The 18,907-nt window shown below is 38.7% G+C and overlaps 1 protein-coding gene across 1 annotated transcript in view; it reads left to right on the top strand.

Annotated features, from left to right (window-relative positions):
- ATG7 (autophagy related 7) overlaps window positions 1-17,496 on the top strand; it is a 104,683-nt gene extending 87,187 nt beyond the window's left edge. Inside the window, exon 18 of the mRNA XM_009889937.1 lies at window positions 16,627-17,496. Coding sequence (XP_009888239.1) covers window positions 16,627-16,659 — 33 coding nt within the window. The 3' untranslated portion in view covers window positions 16,660-17,496. The remainder of the gene's footprint in view (window positions 1-16,626) is intronic.
- The last annotated feature ends 1,411 nt before the right edge of the window (window positions 17,497-18,907 follow it).

Raw genomic sequence — 18,907 nt, 5'->3', positions numbered from 1 at the left:
TCTTGTTAGCAGCAATGCCATAATTTTTTTTAAGAAATCCCCTAAATGAAATAATGTGATGTGCCTGCCCAGCTTTGTACTTGGTCTCCATATGAATTTCATTTTTCCTTGGTGTGGGAAAAGTACTAGTCTAGAGATAAATCCTTTTTTGATTGGCTGCTCTAAATAAAGCAAACAGCAATTGTTTCTAAGCTAATGTCACTGATGGTATCACTGCCCCAGATTAGGACTCGACTGCAGCTTGGAGACATCAGTGGAGATACATCATTCCTTTTATCGAACCTGATCTTTTAGGGTTTTTCCTTGTGGAAACCACATCCTACTCAGTTATTTAATGGGACATGAAGCCTGGACATGGTTTTCTGTTCTGAAGAGTTGGAATTTAAAATAAGTTTATACTATTTATTAAATTTGCTTGTACACATTAATTCAGAATTTGTTAAAATACATATAAATAACTTAAGCTGCCAGCTGATATTGTGTCTTTATCACCTGCAAGGGTGACGATTCTCCAGAATGCAAAGTTAAGCTGAAGGGAAGAGTGTGTATTTCCATACAAATGTAACATTTGCTCATGGTTCCACGCTGGCCCTACCATATCCTAGATGAGACAGATCCAGACACAGTAAGATCTGTATGCTAATCTGCGTATAGGTTTGTTTAATATGTTGCTGGTTGTCTGGACCTTAACACAAGCTTATGGAGCAAGATTGGCTCTCATGGAAAAGGTCATGAAGCTGCTCTTTACAGAGCTGGCGCTTCACATATCATTTCATAATCAGTGTATAGATGCATCTTACAGATCTTCCTTCCAATAATGCGATATAGGTAAAAGAGAGGGTATGTGTTGAAAATTGAGATACCGCTGCCAAAGCAAGAAGTCAATGTTTGGCTGTTTCTAGAGCACAAAACTGCACTTACTCCTTGCTTAGTTGATTTCCATGAGATCCACCTCGATGCTGTTGCTAAATATCTGCTTGTGTCATGCAACATGTTGTGTAGGTGAATAGCTTTTGGCTGTTTTGGAACATGAATGAAAAAACTTGCTAGAATATCTCAGAGAGAATCCTGTGTAACCCGCCCCATCCTTTTTAAATGAAGAAACCAATTTGAATTCACCTACCAGTTTCAACTGCCGCCTGTTCTATTTGCCGTGCTGTGGTTCCCTGTGTGTTTTAAATATATTATTGCTATCCTCAGTGGGCACTGAAGCTTTGAATGTTCTTGTTTTGAAATTTCACTGAGGCATACTTAGACTCTTACAAAATCCCTCCCAGACATGAGTGTAAGTGTGTTGGCACCGCATGTCTACTAGGACTCGCAGATTGTTTCTTCGATTGCTCGTTTGTGAGCTTCTATTAAAAGATTACTTGTCTGTTAGCCAGGTGTATGGCCAACCTGTGTAATGGTGTCCGTATGTGCGGTGTTCTGGCTGGAAGAAAGCGGTTTAAAAACAAGCTTCGAGAATTGATTGACCTATGTGGAAACAGCCTGCACAGATGTGTTGTAATATCCTTCCCACTTCAGCAGACATGACTAAACAGACTTTGTCTGCTCTCAACAATTAAGATGTTTGCCAGTGTGTGCGGGGCCCCATGCAAGTTCCAGCTTGTTCCCAACTGGTAGAGGAGTTTTTCAATTTGTGTAAAAATATTTCAGCTGTTCATGTTCTCTTCATTTCAGGGTTTACTCAAGAACTTTAACTTTTCAAGGAACACCTTACGCTTTACATAAATAAAAACACTTCCAGGCTTCGGATTTTTCTAGTTTTTCTAATTCCCTGGAAGCAGTACTTACATAGCCAAAAAAGCAAACCTTGCTTTATGTGAAAACAAAGTAAGAAAACCCAGTGATGTTTATTCATGACCACAACAGTTTTCCTGTCACCATGACTCAGAACCTGAGAATTCCTGCTTAGAATTTTGCTGTAATGTGGAGGTTCTCGAGTGATATCCACAGGATGCAAATGGAACTGAGGACTGATGCTCTGTAACTGATGTCAGGGGGAACTTTTTCCTATTGAATTAAATAAGCCTAGCACCAGGGAAATCACTAATAAAAGCTCTGAGAGAAATAGGATTAGGTTTATCGTGCTGAATAGGTGATCACAGGACCAGTGAGAAGTTACTATAGGTGTGTGGTTGGACTATCTGCTGCCACTGAAGGTGTGCCTTCCAGTGGGAGAAAGCCATACGGTGCTGGGAGCAGTCGAAGAGTCGTTGTTCCACTGGGGTAGGCTGATACACACGGTGTATCAACCAGGTACATGCGGTCTTTTCTCCGAGGCGGACCTGTTTCCTTTGGGCTTCCTACTCCTATCTGTCTCATGTCTATTTGATTAATTAGAGAACTTTTCTGAAGCTAGCGAGTTTAAAGTATTGAATGATCTTCAAAGGAACCACCACGGAAAATGAAGCATGCAGATCCAAAGCTGAGATATGATTGTTAACGGGTCGGGGTTTTTTTAATCCCTCAGCATTGTTGGTTAGTGTTATGGAACTTTTTTCGCTGTTGACATTTTAATTGAGCTGTATTACTACAGAGACAAAGGAATACAAAAGTTTCCATGAGCAGCTACTTCCTTACATCACCAAAGTCACCCAGAGCAACAATATTTAGATACCAGATTAGCAGGAAATGACTACAGCAGACCATGGCAGCCAATCATCTTGTCTTTCAGAAGCCTTTGGTACCAGAAAACAGTTCCATGACCTCCAAAAGAATAATTACAAAACATGTATTTTTAATAAGTATGGATTATTTGTTCTGTATTAAAATAATTAGACAGTATTTGGTTAAAACTTTGCTACCTAGTTTTTTTGGCTGGAAATGGAACTTCACCATGGTGCATGCTGAGCAGCACATGAAAAACAAATGCCATCCCCTCTTTCCCTGCCCCACCAACAAATAAGCCTTTAAAGTAAATAAAATTCAGTTAAGATGCTAAACCCGTTAGAGGATTTAATTGTTCCTGACAAATATAACTGATTCACCTGCGTAACATAATAAAGTTGATACAACTTAAATTATAACACCTAACAACCAGAATCGTAGAAGACTGAGTCTGGAAGGGAGCTCTGGAGGTCATCAGGTCCAGCTTCCTCCTCAGTGCAGGGCTGAATCTGTGGGCAGCTTGTCCCAGTGCTTACCCACTGTCACTTGCCAGTTTTCCCTTATATCCAGCCAGAATTTCTCTTGTTGCAACCTGTGCCCATCGCTCTTATTTCTGTGCGTGCTCCCCTGAGAAGTCTGTAGTCTGATTCCATGGTTGATTATTTGCTGGAACAGAGAGAGGAAATACTTTACTAAGAAGTTACAGAAGTATCTAACTTGGTGAACTTTATGTGCTGTTTACTCCCTGAATTTCTTGGTACACATTTTCAATGGTAAAAACTAGTTTAAATCGAAGTTGAGCAAAATAAATTTTAAAAATATATTTTCATAAAGCGTTTTCTTCTGTATTTTACTGTTGGATACGAAAACTGAAGGGAGATATTGACTCGATATTTCGTCTTATAGAAAGGAATTGCTTTTTTAAAGAAAATTGTTCATTTGGGTGAAATACACGTGTCTAGGAAGTTTCTTCCCTTTTCTTCAAAGCTTGCCGTATCTGACGAGTGCACTGGTAGAGCAATGATTTATAAAAATCACAATTCTAAATGAGCTTATTTTCTCAGTTATAGCTGTGCATATCTGGGATGATTTATAAAGGCTGGCTATGCCAAGTTTTGTTGACTACATAATCTTATCAGTGGAAGAAACAGCTCATGACTGTGAAGACGAAGGAAAACTTTGCTTCATCTTTACAGTAAGACTAGCCCGTGGATCATTCTATTAAATATTGTGCAGAGGTGCAATGAAAGGAACAATTCCTGCTTCTAATATCCTGTTTTAATTGCCCCCCAAAAAAGAAATTACTGTCTTTAGTAGTTTGAAGCTGTACTCACAAATTGTACTTCAACAGCAGAATTTTATTGTAGCTCATCACTTGTTTCTTTGATTGGTGAATGTGATTAATTTAGTTTTGAGGAATATCAAAGAATAAGTTATCAACTTGTTATCGTAGAATTTTGGTTGAGAATTTATCCCCTGTGTGGGGAGATTTATCTCGGTGTGGGAGAAAGTTCCGTAGTAACTGATAAAATATGTTAGTGGACAGCAGAAGCTTTCCTCAATGGCAGAATGACACGTCTGTAACTTGAGATAGGAGCTGGCTTGGGCTGTACAGTGAAATAATGTACAGATAAAGACAAGGAGTTTGTGAGACGTGGGAGAATGTGTTGCCAGCACACACACAGACACAAACAGATTTGTAGTTGGAATAACAGACCTAAATGATAAATCTCTGCTTTGAACGGGATTGATGCAATCGGCATAACTCTCAGAACAATGAGGAAGAAACTAGGGGAATTTAAGGCGTGAGGTGAATGGGGGCTTTCCCAAGGACCTCTGGACAAATAGGACGAGGTTAAAAATGTTTGTGATATGGTTTTAAATTGTCTGGATGTGTAGCTCAAAAAAAGACGGAATCTAATGTCCAGGATGGTTTGAATTACTGAGAGGAGAAAAAGGAGAGGATTTCAAAGGCAGAACTGACTGGTGCTTAGCTAATGCTTCCCTGCTTACAGTTATGAAGAAACCAAACTTCATTTATGTCTTTTGAAACTCCTTTTCTCTACTGTTGTTATTTTTGTAGTTTCTTCTACCACAACCTGGGTATGATATGACTTTAATTCAGATTTAGCTTCTTAGAAAATATTTCCTGCTACCCATAATAAAAAACAAAATGGGGGGAAACATCCATCTCTGATGTGGAGGAAATTAAAACCTCAGTTCTGGGTTACAACATTTATTTATTTTTTTTTTTTTACTGTTATGAGGAGAAAGAACTGTTTCAATAGAACTGTAATTCATTTGTTTATCACACTAGAAGAGAAATATTAGAATTACATAAATGCTTTTCAATAAATTTTGCAATAAAGTAGCAGCAGTTTGAAAGGTTAATCCAAGAGATGTAGACAGCTTTACAGAAAATATGAAATTGTATCACTTTTCTGAGCTCCCAGTGAGGATGCTTTAGAAGAATAGTACTCCTGGGAAAAACATATTTTGTGTTAAATTTTTTTTTGGGGGGTGGGGTGTATTGTTGTTTTGTTTTGTTCTGTTTTTTTTTAAAGTCTTCTCCACTACACAGCTGGTGAATGCAGCACTGGCATTTCGCAGGAATATTCCATCGAGCCAAAAAAACGTTATGAAAAGTTTGGTGTTGAGTCAGAACGGATAAGAATGAGCTGATGATATGTGGAGTTGCAATCCAGAATGCAGCTTGTTAGTGAGCACCGTGAAGCAGAAGTATACTGGTTTACACAGGACAAGATCTATATTTAGGGAGCGGGGTCACATGTTGCCAAAGTAAAGAGCTGATCAGAATAGCTCTTGTAAGGTGTTTATGTTGGATAAAATCACTTGCCTGCCTGAGACCCATATTGTAGTTCTTCAAGATGCTCTTATGTTTCTCAAATTTAGACCCAAACACTTAAATTAACATTATGAGAGTGATTCTCAGGTTTGGGTTTTTTTTTTCAGTTTCAAAAGAGGAGTTGCAAACAATAGCTTAATGTTTCAATTGTTTATAGAGTTCCTTTTGTGTTTTGGTTTATATCAAGTCTTCAGTTTTCCCCTATGCAATATATTTGCTTTTAATTTCTGTTTATTATCAGTTCTGTAAGGAAATGAAGAGCTATAGAAACTCAGTAAAATGACTCATTTTATTCACTACTGAAAAGAAAACTATTTTTTGAAGTGTAGTATGATCTTAACTGTTTATAAATGAGTAAGTCCTCGGTGCTGAATATTGTCTGAAAAAGTGTCACCCACAGCATATTATCGAACTGCCACTCGGTCCTGCTCCTCCTGGCACAAAAGGCTGAGCAGAGCCTGAGGAAAAGGCGGCGCTGCTGCGTTCTGCTGCAGTTTGTGCCTCTGGGGATGTGTCTCGCTCAGGTGGTGGTGTAGCCTGACATGGCTTGGCTCGTGCAACCTGCTGGGAATCACGGCACCAGGGCATATATCCCTGCACGCCTTGCCCTGTTTTACAGTGTTATGTTTGAATTCAAACACTTAATTGTTCAAAATTATGCAGAACAACCTCATAAATATATTCCAATTCTTTCTTTGGGGGGAGGAGGAGGTGGTGAAGTGAAAAAAATGGGATATTTAAGATAATGTAAATGGAGTGCCACAAAGTATGTTTTCTTAGTGCAGGAGATCTGTTGCTTGTTTTAAGATGGATTTTATGGAAAATTCATATAACAGCTTTCATTTATATTCCCATTTTGAAAACATACTAACTATATTTGCTGCCCTGCAATCAGACTTTTAAAAGTAGCTTCTCACTCCGTCGTTCACAGTTGGATTAAAGTGTTCTTCCTGCGGTCCCCGTTGATCCCATAAACTCAGAGTAATTGCAATCATAAAACAGGCAAAAAGATCAAAGTAATCCCATCTGGGGGGGAAAGAGCATTCTGAGCCAAAACAAGCTGTTTGGCTTGTAAGCAACTGGAAGCCTTTACTATAGCACATCTGCAACGTCCTCTGCCTTACAGAGCTCCGGAGCGCGGCGGGCTGCAGACTGCCTCGTTCTCTGGTGCTATAGAAATGCTGTAACAGCGCTTTGCAGAGCTTGACTAGACTAAATAGACTTGTAATAAAAAGATTGTTTGGTACCAGATAGATTACGTTGGAGGGGCTGTGTTTATTTCTCTTCTTTTTCAGAGCACTGGGTTACAAATAATGAAGTGCGACGGAGTGGGTTTGATTTTTGAATCGGTGAACAATTTGCTGCAGTCAAAGAAACAAATCCCTTGGTGTGGTCATGCCATCTTCCAACACTTTCGTGCCATCGGGCTGAAATAAGGTTCAGCTACCGTCAGGAGCTTGGTACAACATTGCTTTCTTACTGGGAATGAAAGAGACCCACAGGAGAGCCAAGCGGGTTCCCACTTGGTTAAAGCCGGTCTAGATAAAGCAAGGGAAAATAAGGGAATTAAATAAGGAGATTTGATTGCTAGGCGACATACAAGTATTCGCAAACGATCTGTTAGTCCAACAGATGTTGAAATTATGTGGTCAGAAAATCAAAAGCAATTTTGAAGAGGGTTACAGAATCCTAAGAGTCACGCAAGACCCTCCTAGCGCAAGATCTCTGCACAGTATCATCAAAAACCTCATTTGTTCAGTTGTTTCCATATTAATGGAAGTAGTATAAAAATAAATCTGACAGTTGCATGAGTTTTCAGCTGAATCTGGATTGGACATGTAGTTTCAGAACTGTGTCCCGAGTCACTACGCGGGTTTTTAAGTCAACTGGAGGCTGCCTATGTTATTTAGAGAATTGTGTAATGTATGGGCATAGCAAATACTTTGAGTGAGGCAGTGTGCTTGCAGAGGTCTGCTATTGCTGGTGCACCTTCTGCTTTCTCTTGTTCATTTTCTGTCCATTTAAAACAACAGGGTTTTAGTAGAACTAAACCATAAACCTGGTCTGCCTGGTGTATTTGGAGAAGGTCTCTACCTTTAATATCTAAATGTTTTACTAGTTGTGCTCTTATACCGACAATTGCAGTTTTCTGTGTAGTATTTATCAATCTTATCTGATAAACACAACGGAGAAAGTGGCATGTAGGTCTTTAATAATAAGCGTGGGGGAAACTGGCATGCAAGGTCTTAATACAAATGCGTTCTTCTTCTCTAAGGTTTTGAACTGTGTAACGTGAAATAAAAATCCGATTACCATTTATGCATTTAGTACTGGAAGCCGTCTTCCTTTATTCGCTCATGGTGTCTTCAGCAATTATTTTAGTTTCTAACTGTATGAAGAGCATTCTTTCTGCATAAGAGGAGAGAGGAGAAGGTTTTCTGTAACTTCTTGATAACCTCCTCCACAAGATAGAAATGTTGTGTATACACCACGTGTATCTCCATGGAAGCAATGATGAGATCCGTGGGGTCACTGGATAAATAAAAACTGTAATGAATTCATATTTTGATTGCTTTTCAAGTTTTCTACTACTTATGTATTATATACAGTGCACTAGAGGAAATATGTTTATACTAAATAAGCGTACAAAATGTGCATGTAAGATGACATAAATGCATGTGGGAAATGTGTGTCAGTTTTTTCTGCCAAATATTATTTTCTGATAATGGGAATCGAGCTGAAAAGGATGCATATTACTGATTTCAGAATTATTTAGAGTAATGCATGTTTTGTTGGTCTTTGCCAGCTACACTTTGTGAAGATGGAGTTTGGTTGACCAAACAAGAAAATACCGTAGGCAAAGGGTTGAAACGTGACTCTCATCTCAGTTAGGTGACCCTCCAATGATACTTTGTACTGTTATGGGATTCTCTGTCACACGTGAAAATGGTCTGTGCGCTTTAATCACTCAGTACAACTTCAGGCATTTCTGTGGACTCTTTTTTTTTTTTTTACTTGTAGAAGTTGGGGGTTTTTTTTTGAAAATAAAGGAGATTTTTCCGGTTCTGAAGGGTCTTAATAACATTTGGCAGTCTCCCTTTGTGAGGTGACGTGGTTTGCAAATACCGATCTGAGTTCCTTCTTGCACCCCAAATCTCTGTCTCCATGAAGAGCGGGGAGATGGTTGACTTTTCACGCAGACTGTCAGAACGCACATGCAGGAATGTCCCCCCTGTCTGACTGGCCATAGAGGTATGGCCTGAATTTCTTTTGAATATAAGGGTTACCTGGTTTATTAGGTAAGTAGAACCATACCTTTGTAACTTAGAATCTCAGCTGTTGAAAAGATTGGAAGTAGATGAGTCTTCTGTTCTTCTCAGGAAGGTGTTGCTCCATCAACCATGCGCGGGTGCTATAAAGCAGCGTGGTGAGGATAGTAATGATAGAGGGCATGTTTACAGATATCTGACAGGTATGGGCTAATTTGACAAAGATGATCCTTGTTTCAGGAGATTATTTAATCTTATGTTTTGAGGTAAAGTAAAAACTCTGGAGCAGGATTCTTAGAGAGGCTGTGAAAATTCAGAAATATTGAAAACTCAGCTGGAGAAGACTCTGAGCAACCTGATGTAGTTGGCCCTGCTTTGAGCAAAGGAATGGCCCAAATGCTTTAGAGACGTATCCTCCAGTCGAGCTCAGTCTGGGCATTAGAACACTGAGTGTACCTTAAGTATCATGCTTTATCATCTCTTTATTGTTTCTGAAATTCAGCTGAATAGCTTGTGCAGTTAAACTGCTGCTCTTTTTCAGTCAGTAATTATCGAATGTTTGATTCTGTATGACTTGAAAGCTAATTTACCAGTCTTAGACAACAGTTGTGCATCACCTGCAAATTAAAAAGATGTAGTGGAACGTGGCAAGCTATTGATTTACAGCAAAACAAATAAAGTCTGTGTAGTTGGAATGGCGTAGACTCAGATGTATAAATGGTTTAATTATTCTGAGAAATCCACTTATGCATATGATCCTGATTTCCTGTACAAGTCTGTGCAACCCTTGAAAGTAAATGTGTGTTTACATCTACATTGTGATTTTTTTGCAGGATTTAGAAATGTAATGAATATAGACTTTCACATATATTTATTTTTAATATAAGATCTGAGCACATCAAAGGAGGAAGATGATAGAAGAATTTGAATGTATACTTTTATATACTATAATGTTTTCATTTTCATTTCAGTCAAAGGGTTTATATCAGATCTGATCATTACTATGACAGTATTTACATTAATTGTGGCTTCATTCAAACACACGTTCTGTTTGGATAGTTGCCGTTTGGTGGTAGTAAAATGAAGGTTAAAATCCCATCCAAATAGGATAATGGCAATCATCTTGGGTGTGTGTGTTTGGGGGGGGGGGGGGGTTGTTTGTTTGTTTTCACACTTGTTTGTTTTCAGTTTTTCAGAGCCTGAGGAAAAAACTTTATAGTAGAAACTATCCTCTTAGGTATACGTCATTCCAACAACTCAAGTGCTGTGCCCTAAAAAATGGCTTTTTCGGCTCCAAAGCACTTTTGGAGAGGGAGAGAAATTGGTTTTGTATTTGCTTGCTTCTCTGTTCTGTTTTTTTTTTTCTTGTAAAACAAGAAACAATGGAAGGAAATGTGTCTGAGGCATTCTTATACCAAAAAACCCCTAGTGTGCGTTTTTTTGTGTCTTTTATTGTATTGTTTCTTTAACTGTTAGTCATGTAAAAAAAATCCTTTTTATTAATTTTCTTGTATAATAGTCTGATGGATTCCTAGGAAAACTGCTACAAAAACAGAAGGGACTAATTACTGTCCAGTGCTACTGTTTGTGTATCTGTTTGGAACGTATTATTAGAGGATATTAAAAAGGCTTTCTAGGTAAAAGTTTACACTGTAAACAAATACTTTCTGTAGTGGTTACTTGCCTTTTTCTGTTTTGTTCTTAAAGATAGCTTTCAAAGTCTTGGGAATTTTCAGATGCCAGTTCTACCAGATATTTAGAAAATGCTCTGTGTGTTTCTGAGATTTGAGCAACTAAGCCCGTGCGCTAAGGAGCTTGCTGAATTTGCGTATTCACCAACTGTTGCAGTAATAGCTCAAATGTAGGTAGGTCAAACAAAGTATAAATTCTGTCTTGAAAGAGGACATTTTCAGAAAAAGACTGTAATCCCTCTGTCCCAAGCTCCTAGAACGCTAGGTGCTAGATAAAAAGGATAACGGTAAAGGGACAGAAAATCAAATTCAAGAGACCTGTAGCTTGATAGAACTGAGAGCATCAGAGGAAAAAAAGATGAGACGTCCTGAAAGATGTTGGCAGCATTCTTAAACATACTGCTGCTGGTGATACTGAAATCATAGGGTGATTTTGAGAGGGCTGATGTTTGCAGTTTGTATAAAAAGTGAGGCCACTCGTAAGAGGTATTGTACGTATATATTGAAGAGAATTGCAAGAAGAACGGCTGCTGTTGGTTGAAATCAAAATGAGAATTCCTCGTGACCTTGACCTAGATTTTAAGCTGTGGTTATGGGCTGAAAATCCAGAATTTTGGAAAGGCTACAAACGGAAAACAAGCATCAGTCAGGGACACCAGCATTGAATAAAAGGTACAAAGTTGATGGACTTGAATTTTATTGCAAGATAGTAAACCATTTGGACAGAAAAGGCTGTGAAGTTTCTAGCAGAGACAGAAAAAAAGAACCTGTGTAGGTACAAGGGAAGCCAGGAATTTGTCAATTGTGTCAACTAGCTAGGGTAGGCCCATTGTGTACAGGGATCTGGAAACATTATCCACAATTTTCTCTACCTGCTATTTAAATAAAGCAGCTTGAAGAAAGAAATGCAGTTTTTATAATCCTTGGCTTTGGGGTTTTTTTAAGGTTAATTTCTTTTTGTGTGTGTTTAAGTTCGTTATTTCTGTGTCAGCCGAAATAAGAAGTACCTGATAGTCTGTAGTTAATTCTTCAGGTTGTAGCCAAAACGGACTTTACCTGTAGTTTAATTATAGAGAGTTAGCAGCCACTTCTGAAAGAAAACCCCCAAAACATTAGCTGTGTCTTGCTGCAGAAATAGAAATCAGGGAGGTGTGGACTGGGTGAACAGGCGTTGTCGGAGAACCACTGCAGTTTTAGGGTGGGCTCTTGCCACTGGGAGCAAGAGGGAATCCTTGTCTAAGTGCATTACCTGGGTTTCTTAGATAGCAAATAAAATACTTTACCAGAGAGCGCACTGTGCAGGCTCTGACATGCATCTGGATATAAATTCTGAAGAAAGCTAAATGCTCACCTTAGTGTAGAATACGGTTTGTGTTGGTTGTTCATTTATGGCTTTTTTTCCTGTGGGAAAGGGGGATGGGGAAGGAATTGTCAAATATGCAAAATGCTTGAAGTGTTTTCAGTTTCAGTAAGAGGAAGGGCAGTGCTTACTGTGCATCAAGTATCCAAGATGAAAGGAGGGTGCTGAACTTTATAATTAGCCCTCAGTCTATACCATGAAGTCTGAAAAAGCTGCTTGTTAGAACTTGCTGACATTTAGTGAATTTCACGGTGCAATTTCATTTCTGTTGCCATTGCTGCAAGATACAGCCAGTGGCCCAAGCAGAGCACTGAACAAGTCGCGCGAGGAGTGTTAATGCAGCCTGCCCTGCCTAGTTCATTTCTAGTACAAGTATATTTAGACACACATACCCGCATATTTTGTAAAGTAATTTAGGCTGCCAAAATTGTGATGCGTTGTCTCTCTGGTAGAGCATAGAACAAAAACATGTTTAGCCTAATATGTATCAAAAAGCTCACATTTCACAGCTACAAAAGTGTTCAGTTGCTTTAAATTTAAACATATGCTCGAATGTATTCTTTTTTCATTTGTTTAGATTTCCTGAGTGAGTGTACATTTCTAAATCAAAGACTAAGATATGACAAGCCTTAATTGATCTGGGAAGCTGTATGTTCTCATGTGAAACTCAGCTGTGCTGCTTGATGTATGTAACGGCTAATTTTCAGTCCTTGCCTCTGCCTGTAGAATTTTACCCTTTACTTACTCTTTGCCGTATTTGGAGCATTTATAACATAGTAAATACTGTGGTTTGCATATTGAAAGTATTCTGGGTTTTTCTAAGCAGAGTGTTTTGATACATGTACATGTATATTTATCTCAGTTGTGTGTAGGAAATAGTATTTGTGGGGGTTGGTTGTTTGTTTGTGTTGTCTCTCTTAGTGAGGTAGCCATTTTTGTGGCAAATCCTTCTTGATCCATGCTGGCAAGAAACTTTTAAGAATTCCCTAAGGGTACATTTATATTCTTGCAAGTTTATTTATAGGATAAACAGTAGTTATCTATTTGAATTACATGTGTTAATTCTAAGATGCAAAGTCACTACCTGCTTCAGTAGGTGAACGCCAATTTTGGAATCAGTGTCGTGGAAGTTAAATTTCAGGTAGCAGGTGTTCTTGTTGTGTGAAGGAAATGCCAAACTCTCGACTCATTAGGATTTATTGAACATGCAATCTGGAACTGTGTAAAATCAATCAGTGGGAACTTGCAAACGGTGAAGTTGATACGCAGGGTTTTTTCCCCATCCCTCCCATTACGTAAGAAAATAATGCTTGTCATTTCAAGAAAACAAGTACGGGATTTCTCTTAGCCTGAATAGACGTAATTTGCATCTGAAATTTAAGAACCTCTACAAAGAAGTTTGAATATAAAAGGACGTATTTGAAGAAACAGGTGCATTCAGATAATCTGTCCAGATCTGTACAGACTGGGTTGGGTTTGACAGCTGGCCTGTCTCCCCAGTTTGGGACTTCTCCTGTCGCTGCCTGTAGCTGCGTTTAGGTTTGACCCACCCAGGTGGGCTGCAGGACAGAGGAGAAGGGAGAACGAAATCCAAATTCACAGCTCGGGTTGGATGTCAGATTCTTGGCGTGACAGTCATTTTAGATGTCGTCTGTATTTCACGATTTCTCCTCTTAAAAGTTTCACTCTTTTCAAGTAATAGCCAAAGCTTGCGTAGTCATACTCTATGTATTTTAAATGTCTTCTCAGGAAAAGGTGTATTGCTATTAACTAAGAGCCTGTGATGTACTTAGCCATCAGTAGTGACATTTAACACAACTTCCTTTGCACAGTATCATGTAGCTTGGTTTCTTTAGCTTAACATGCAATTGGTAACTTTTGTGTAACTTTTACCCCTTTCGTTCCATGTTCTCCTCTCTCATCTGCATGTCATTTTCAAGGTGCTACTGCTTTGTTCTTTATAAACCTTAGGAAGATTCAGCACACCGTGCTATGGTTGTGACTGCTCTGATAGTCAGATGAAGTGTAAACTGTCTCGTAAAACTGCCTGTTCTTCTGGAAGTACAGTAATAGCATACTTTTCAAATGTTTAAAAATAATTCTCAATCCAGGATGTTTGCATAGCAGTCAAATACCTGTGAACCCCAGTTTCGGTCTTTTTGCAAATATTTTTATAAGACTCCTAGAAAAGAGCTGTCCTTTAGATAGGAGAAATGAATTGTCAATCTTTTCACTTCCATCCTCTCGTTAACAATACTGTATTTCTTAAATTCCCTAGTAGGCGCTGCTGCTGGCCGGGGGATCTGCTTGCACTGTTAGTCTTCGAGTTACTTGAGGCCCTCTATGGGCTGCCTGCCCTCCACGCTTAAGCCCAAATACGGGGAACTGCTTTCTTCCCTTTAGTTCCGACACCAAGAACTTGCAGTGCCGTCAGAGCTGCTGCGTGTGGCGTGTTAAAGTAACACAAGTGTTGCACGCTGGATGTGTAAAGCAAAAAGGCTTTCTGAGCTTTACAGGAAGTGCGGAACAGCTAGCCAGTTCCTGGATGGAAGTATTTGCGTGTCACAAAACTTCTGATGCCACTGGCACCCGTGCCAGCCTTTCCCTGAACAAACCAACCTCACAGAACGAGGGGTGTACTTGCCTTCTCACCCACACTCTGCACATCCCCACAGATGATGGGAAAGCACAGAGCAGAGAAGCTGGCTACGCTCCCGGTGTATCTGTTTAGTAGATAAGACTTTTTTAGGGCTGTCGGTTGGCTTCTTTCCCTTTTGCTTTTGAATCACCTCCCGGTGTATTTTTAAAAGTATTTACTGTGCCGCTTGGACAGAGAGGTGTGTTTGTGAGGGTTACAGTCTACGGGCTTTGTTTTCAAAAATTAGAGTGGGCTAGCCAGAGATGGACTGTCACGCTGAACTTTGGATTTCTTGCTTTTTGCCAGCTTGAATCATACCATAAACTCTATTTAAAGATTTTGTTTTTTGTATTTATTTTCCACATCCTTGACCCTGACTGGTGAGCTGGACATTCGTGTTTGCCTTGGCAAGCTCCAAGCTGCTCATCTAGGGCAGGATGAAAACTCTTTTTTCCTTTTGTAAACAAACTGTTCCTTCAGTATTTTCCATAAAGATTCACACCACCATTTTGCAACGCTTCTAGGAATTGAGAAAATCTTGCCGTTCGGAGTTTTCATTTTACACAGCTTGTAGCACTGCATAGAAATGTTTGATTTTATAGGAGTAACAGCTTTCTGAGGTCGGGTCTGAAGAGCTTTTTTCAGAATGTTTTCAAATTCCAGAAATAGTACATTTTGTTGTGAAGGGGTTTGTTAGAGCTGTAAGGTCCATCCTCGTTGTTGCCTGCCTAGAAAATGGGGTGGTTTATATTTTTTATTTGTCTAACACTAATGCATGTGTGTCAGATAACGCAACTGGGAACACCGCCCCATTGTACTAAACACTGTACACATGTAAAATACTGCTTTGTGCCCTAAAGAATTTAGTCTAAATAAATGTTTGCATTCTGTATTTCTTTGGATAGATACATTTTAGTGGTCAGGATGTAAAATGAGAGAATAACTTAGTGGGCCGCTTGATGCCAACACACAAATTATGTTTTAGAACAAATGAACTGAATTTCATTTTCCAGAGGGACAAAGGACTGATGCTGCTCTTTTTTTGTTAGGTCATTTGCAGGGAGGGGCTCACAATTTTGAGGGCTGTATGCCACGGAAGTGGCATTCTTGTAATCAAAAAGACTTGTCATGGTACTTCAGCAGTGTTGCTGCTAATTTAGGCAAGTTTGAAATGCTCTAAATCGGAGATGAATTTGTATATGTTACAAAATTGATACGATGATATTATTAAACCCAACTCAAAGCTCAGTCCCCGTGCTAGTCCTGACCCCAAGCTACTGCAAGCCCTGCTAAGTGGAAGGAGGCTACTTGCCATGAGCTAAACCTCCAAAAACTCATAAAAAGCCTTTGAAGAGCACCCAGATTTCTCTGTAAGAAAAAGCATGTAGCATATCCTCAGATTACGTTTTCTTCTCCCCCTGCGCCCCACTGACTAGTTGTGCTTGCAAGTCCCTGTATTTTTCCTCAGATCATGTGTTCTGCTCCCTGGTAACTGCTACGAATTTATAACACTTGCCACAGTATGTTCACAAGGACACCGCGTTCCTTGATGTTCTCTGAAAATACTCACTTTTTTCCCCCCAACCTACAAACACTTAGTGAACACGGGCAAATAGCAAGGTAAAAGAGTAGGTTTAAAATTTCTTTAAACGATAGGAAAGTACAAATTTCCGTATAACTTTTCCTCTTTATGCTGCTATTTATGAGATCTAATATTCGGGTGCAAAATGACGTCTTGGAGAACAATTAGTTCTTCATGAATGTCTTGAAAATTCTCTGCAGTGTTTAGTAAAGCATGCTATTTATTATAAGTTGTTATCCACGTTAAGTATGTGCCAATGAGTCAGCAAACCAAAACAAAATGTCTGGTTTCTGATCTACAGCTTACTGTAAATGGTAGTAAATAGCAAATAACCAAACCGGACACTTCAGGAACAAATGCTGAACAGTATATGTTAAAAAATGGCCCCAAGAAGAAGAAGTTATGAAGTTAGAAGTTATGAATCGTGTGTAGGTTATTGACAGAAGAGAAGAACAATGAATTTTGTGTAAAACTCCATTGGTGCTAGTCAACAGTCCATAAATGTTATTTATTCTTTCTTTTAAATAGTGATACTAATTTTGTAAAGGTATATTAAAAGTATATTTGAACTCCACAAACTAAAATTACATTTCCTTTTTTGTTGCAGATCTGGGACATGAGTGATGACGAAACAGTCTGAAAATCAGCTGAATAAGGTGGAAGATGACCTACTTTGGACTGCAGCGCTGCCTTTTATCTGTTATTTGACAAGTTAATGATTGCTTACCCTTTCTGACTTCTACAAATACAAACAAATATAATCCACATTTTGCCATTAGTATCTTCACCTTAAAAGCAGTCAGTTATGGATATAACTCTCCACATTTTCATTTTTATTATGTAAATAACTAAAGAAATGTGGTTATGTTTAAATCTTGTCTTCCTTTTTTTTTTTTTTTAAGTTTCTAAATATGGCTTATGTATAAAATATGCTGCTTAAGTGAACTTCGGTGTTTTGTTTGTCCCGGTTTTTGTTTGGCTTGCCAATGGACATGTCCAAGCAGCATGTCTAAATGTCTTTTTTCATCTTTCCCAGATTTGTGCCCCTTTAGTTGGAATTTATTGTTAAGATTGAGAATATTTTGCTCTTAGAAGTTAAACTGCATCTTTAAAGGAGAGCAGGAGTAGGTAAGAACCTACCCCTACTGCCTACAACACATTGCTTGCTGTTTCAAAGTACATATTTATAGTACAATTGATTCCCTTTTCTTTGTTATAGTGTGATTGTTCTTGCCTGTGTCAATGGAAGTGTTATTCTTGGATAGATCTCATGATTTCATGCTATGGGAAAAAAGTGATTTGACTTATATTTACACAGGAAAGACCAAAGAGCGTTGGTATCATCATTAGACTCCCCTGAAGTTTAGAGAAGGCTCAGTCAGGTAGTAAAAGTTGCTTTTGGGGGAGGATCATTGATTTAGTCCAAACTTGTAGACAAACACTTAACAGAAATAGGAAATTGGTCCTCTAACTTTGCTATTCTTGGATGCTGTCATGCAGTACTTTTACAGGAGTTATAAAAGACCGATTCTGATTTTCATTTTGGTTCGATTTTAAGGGTTTTTTTGGTTTTTGCAACATCAGGAATGGCTTCAGAGATTATGGCTGAGCACAAACAGTAGTTTAAGAATCATTGAGTTTACAAGATAACTTGAGAAAAATGGATTTGTAAAATACCAAAGTACATTATTACAAAATTGAAAGTGAATCTATTGTTTTTTAAACTTGAAAGTGTTTTAGAAGTATATTTGAAAAACCTTTTATGGCTTTATATTGTGGGGATTATGGGCTAACTCAGAAAAAATGTAAATAGCATTATCTGCCTAGCAGTTGTTATTCCCCATATATATTTTGAAAATTAGTTGGTCAATCCAGTTGTTTTAGTTCCTTCCTGTTGTGGTTTAGCCCCAGCTGGCACTAGGACCCCCAGCAGGGTAGGGAGAGATAAAGGCAGTTTAATAGAGCAATAGCAGAAGAGAAAATAATAATAGTAATAATGGTAAAAGATTATTCAAAATTGTGATGCGATACAGGTGCTCAGAATCCGATGAGCGATTGCCCATCCCATCCCAAGCAGTGAGCGCGGATTCCCGCCCCCTCCGGCCAACCCCCATTTCTATACTGAGCACGATGTCTGTGGTGTGGAATGTTCCTTCGGCCAGCTTGTTCTGTCTGTGCTCCCTCTCAGCTTCTATGGGAAGCTGAAAAAAGTCCTTGACTGCATGTAAGCATTACTTAGCAACAACTAAAACAATATGTGTTATCACCATTATTCTCATACTAAATGCAAAACACAGCAGCAGCTAAAAAGAAAATTAACTCTATCCCAGCTGAAACCAGGGCAATTCCTTAACATAAGCTCTGAATATTTCACAGCTTCTCTTTTATGCCACATCAGGAGAAGTTCTGTCAGGTCAATTTGCCTAAAAGCAAGGATATCTGCAATTCCCAGATTCCCATCATAAAAGATTTACTGAAACATGCTGAGATTTGCATCAAGTGTCTAAAGTAGCTCTTGTTTCTATCTCTTTTAACTATCGTATTAATTACATTTATGTGGTTTCTCGAAGTAGCCTTAAGGGAGTGTCTTGCTTAGCTAACTTCATTGTAATATAAAAATATATATGAATCAAATATATTTTTTGGAAGACTAGTAATTACAGGAAACTGATCTTTTGGTGGCCAGGTAATGAACAATAAGATTGATAACACACTGTGGCCATTAAAAAGCAGTTTGTTAATGTACGTAATTAGTTATGAGCTCCAATGACTTCCTGTTTTTTTAGCCATGCTACAGTCCAACTGGAATCATGAATCAGTACCAGGATAGTTTAAAGGGAATGATCTGTGGTTTTACCTTTTATCTTTTTGCTGACCGTGGAGTATGA

The sequence above is a fragment of the Charadrius vociferus genome, unplaced genomic scaffold (assembly GCF_000708025.1).
Source record: "Charadrius vociferus isolate BGI_N301 unplaced genomic scaffold, ASM70802v2 scaffold67, whole genome shotgun sequence".
Taxonomy (NCBI): Eukaryota; Metazoa; Chordata; class Aves; order Charadriiformes; family Charadriidae; genus Charadrius; species Charadrius vociferus.
Note: the sequence above shows the minus strand (reverse complement) of the source record. Positions and strands in the feature narration are given on the sequence as shown.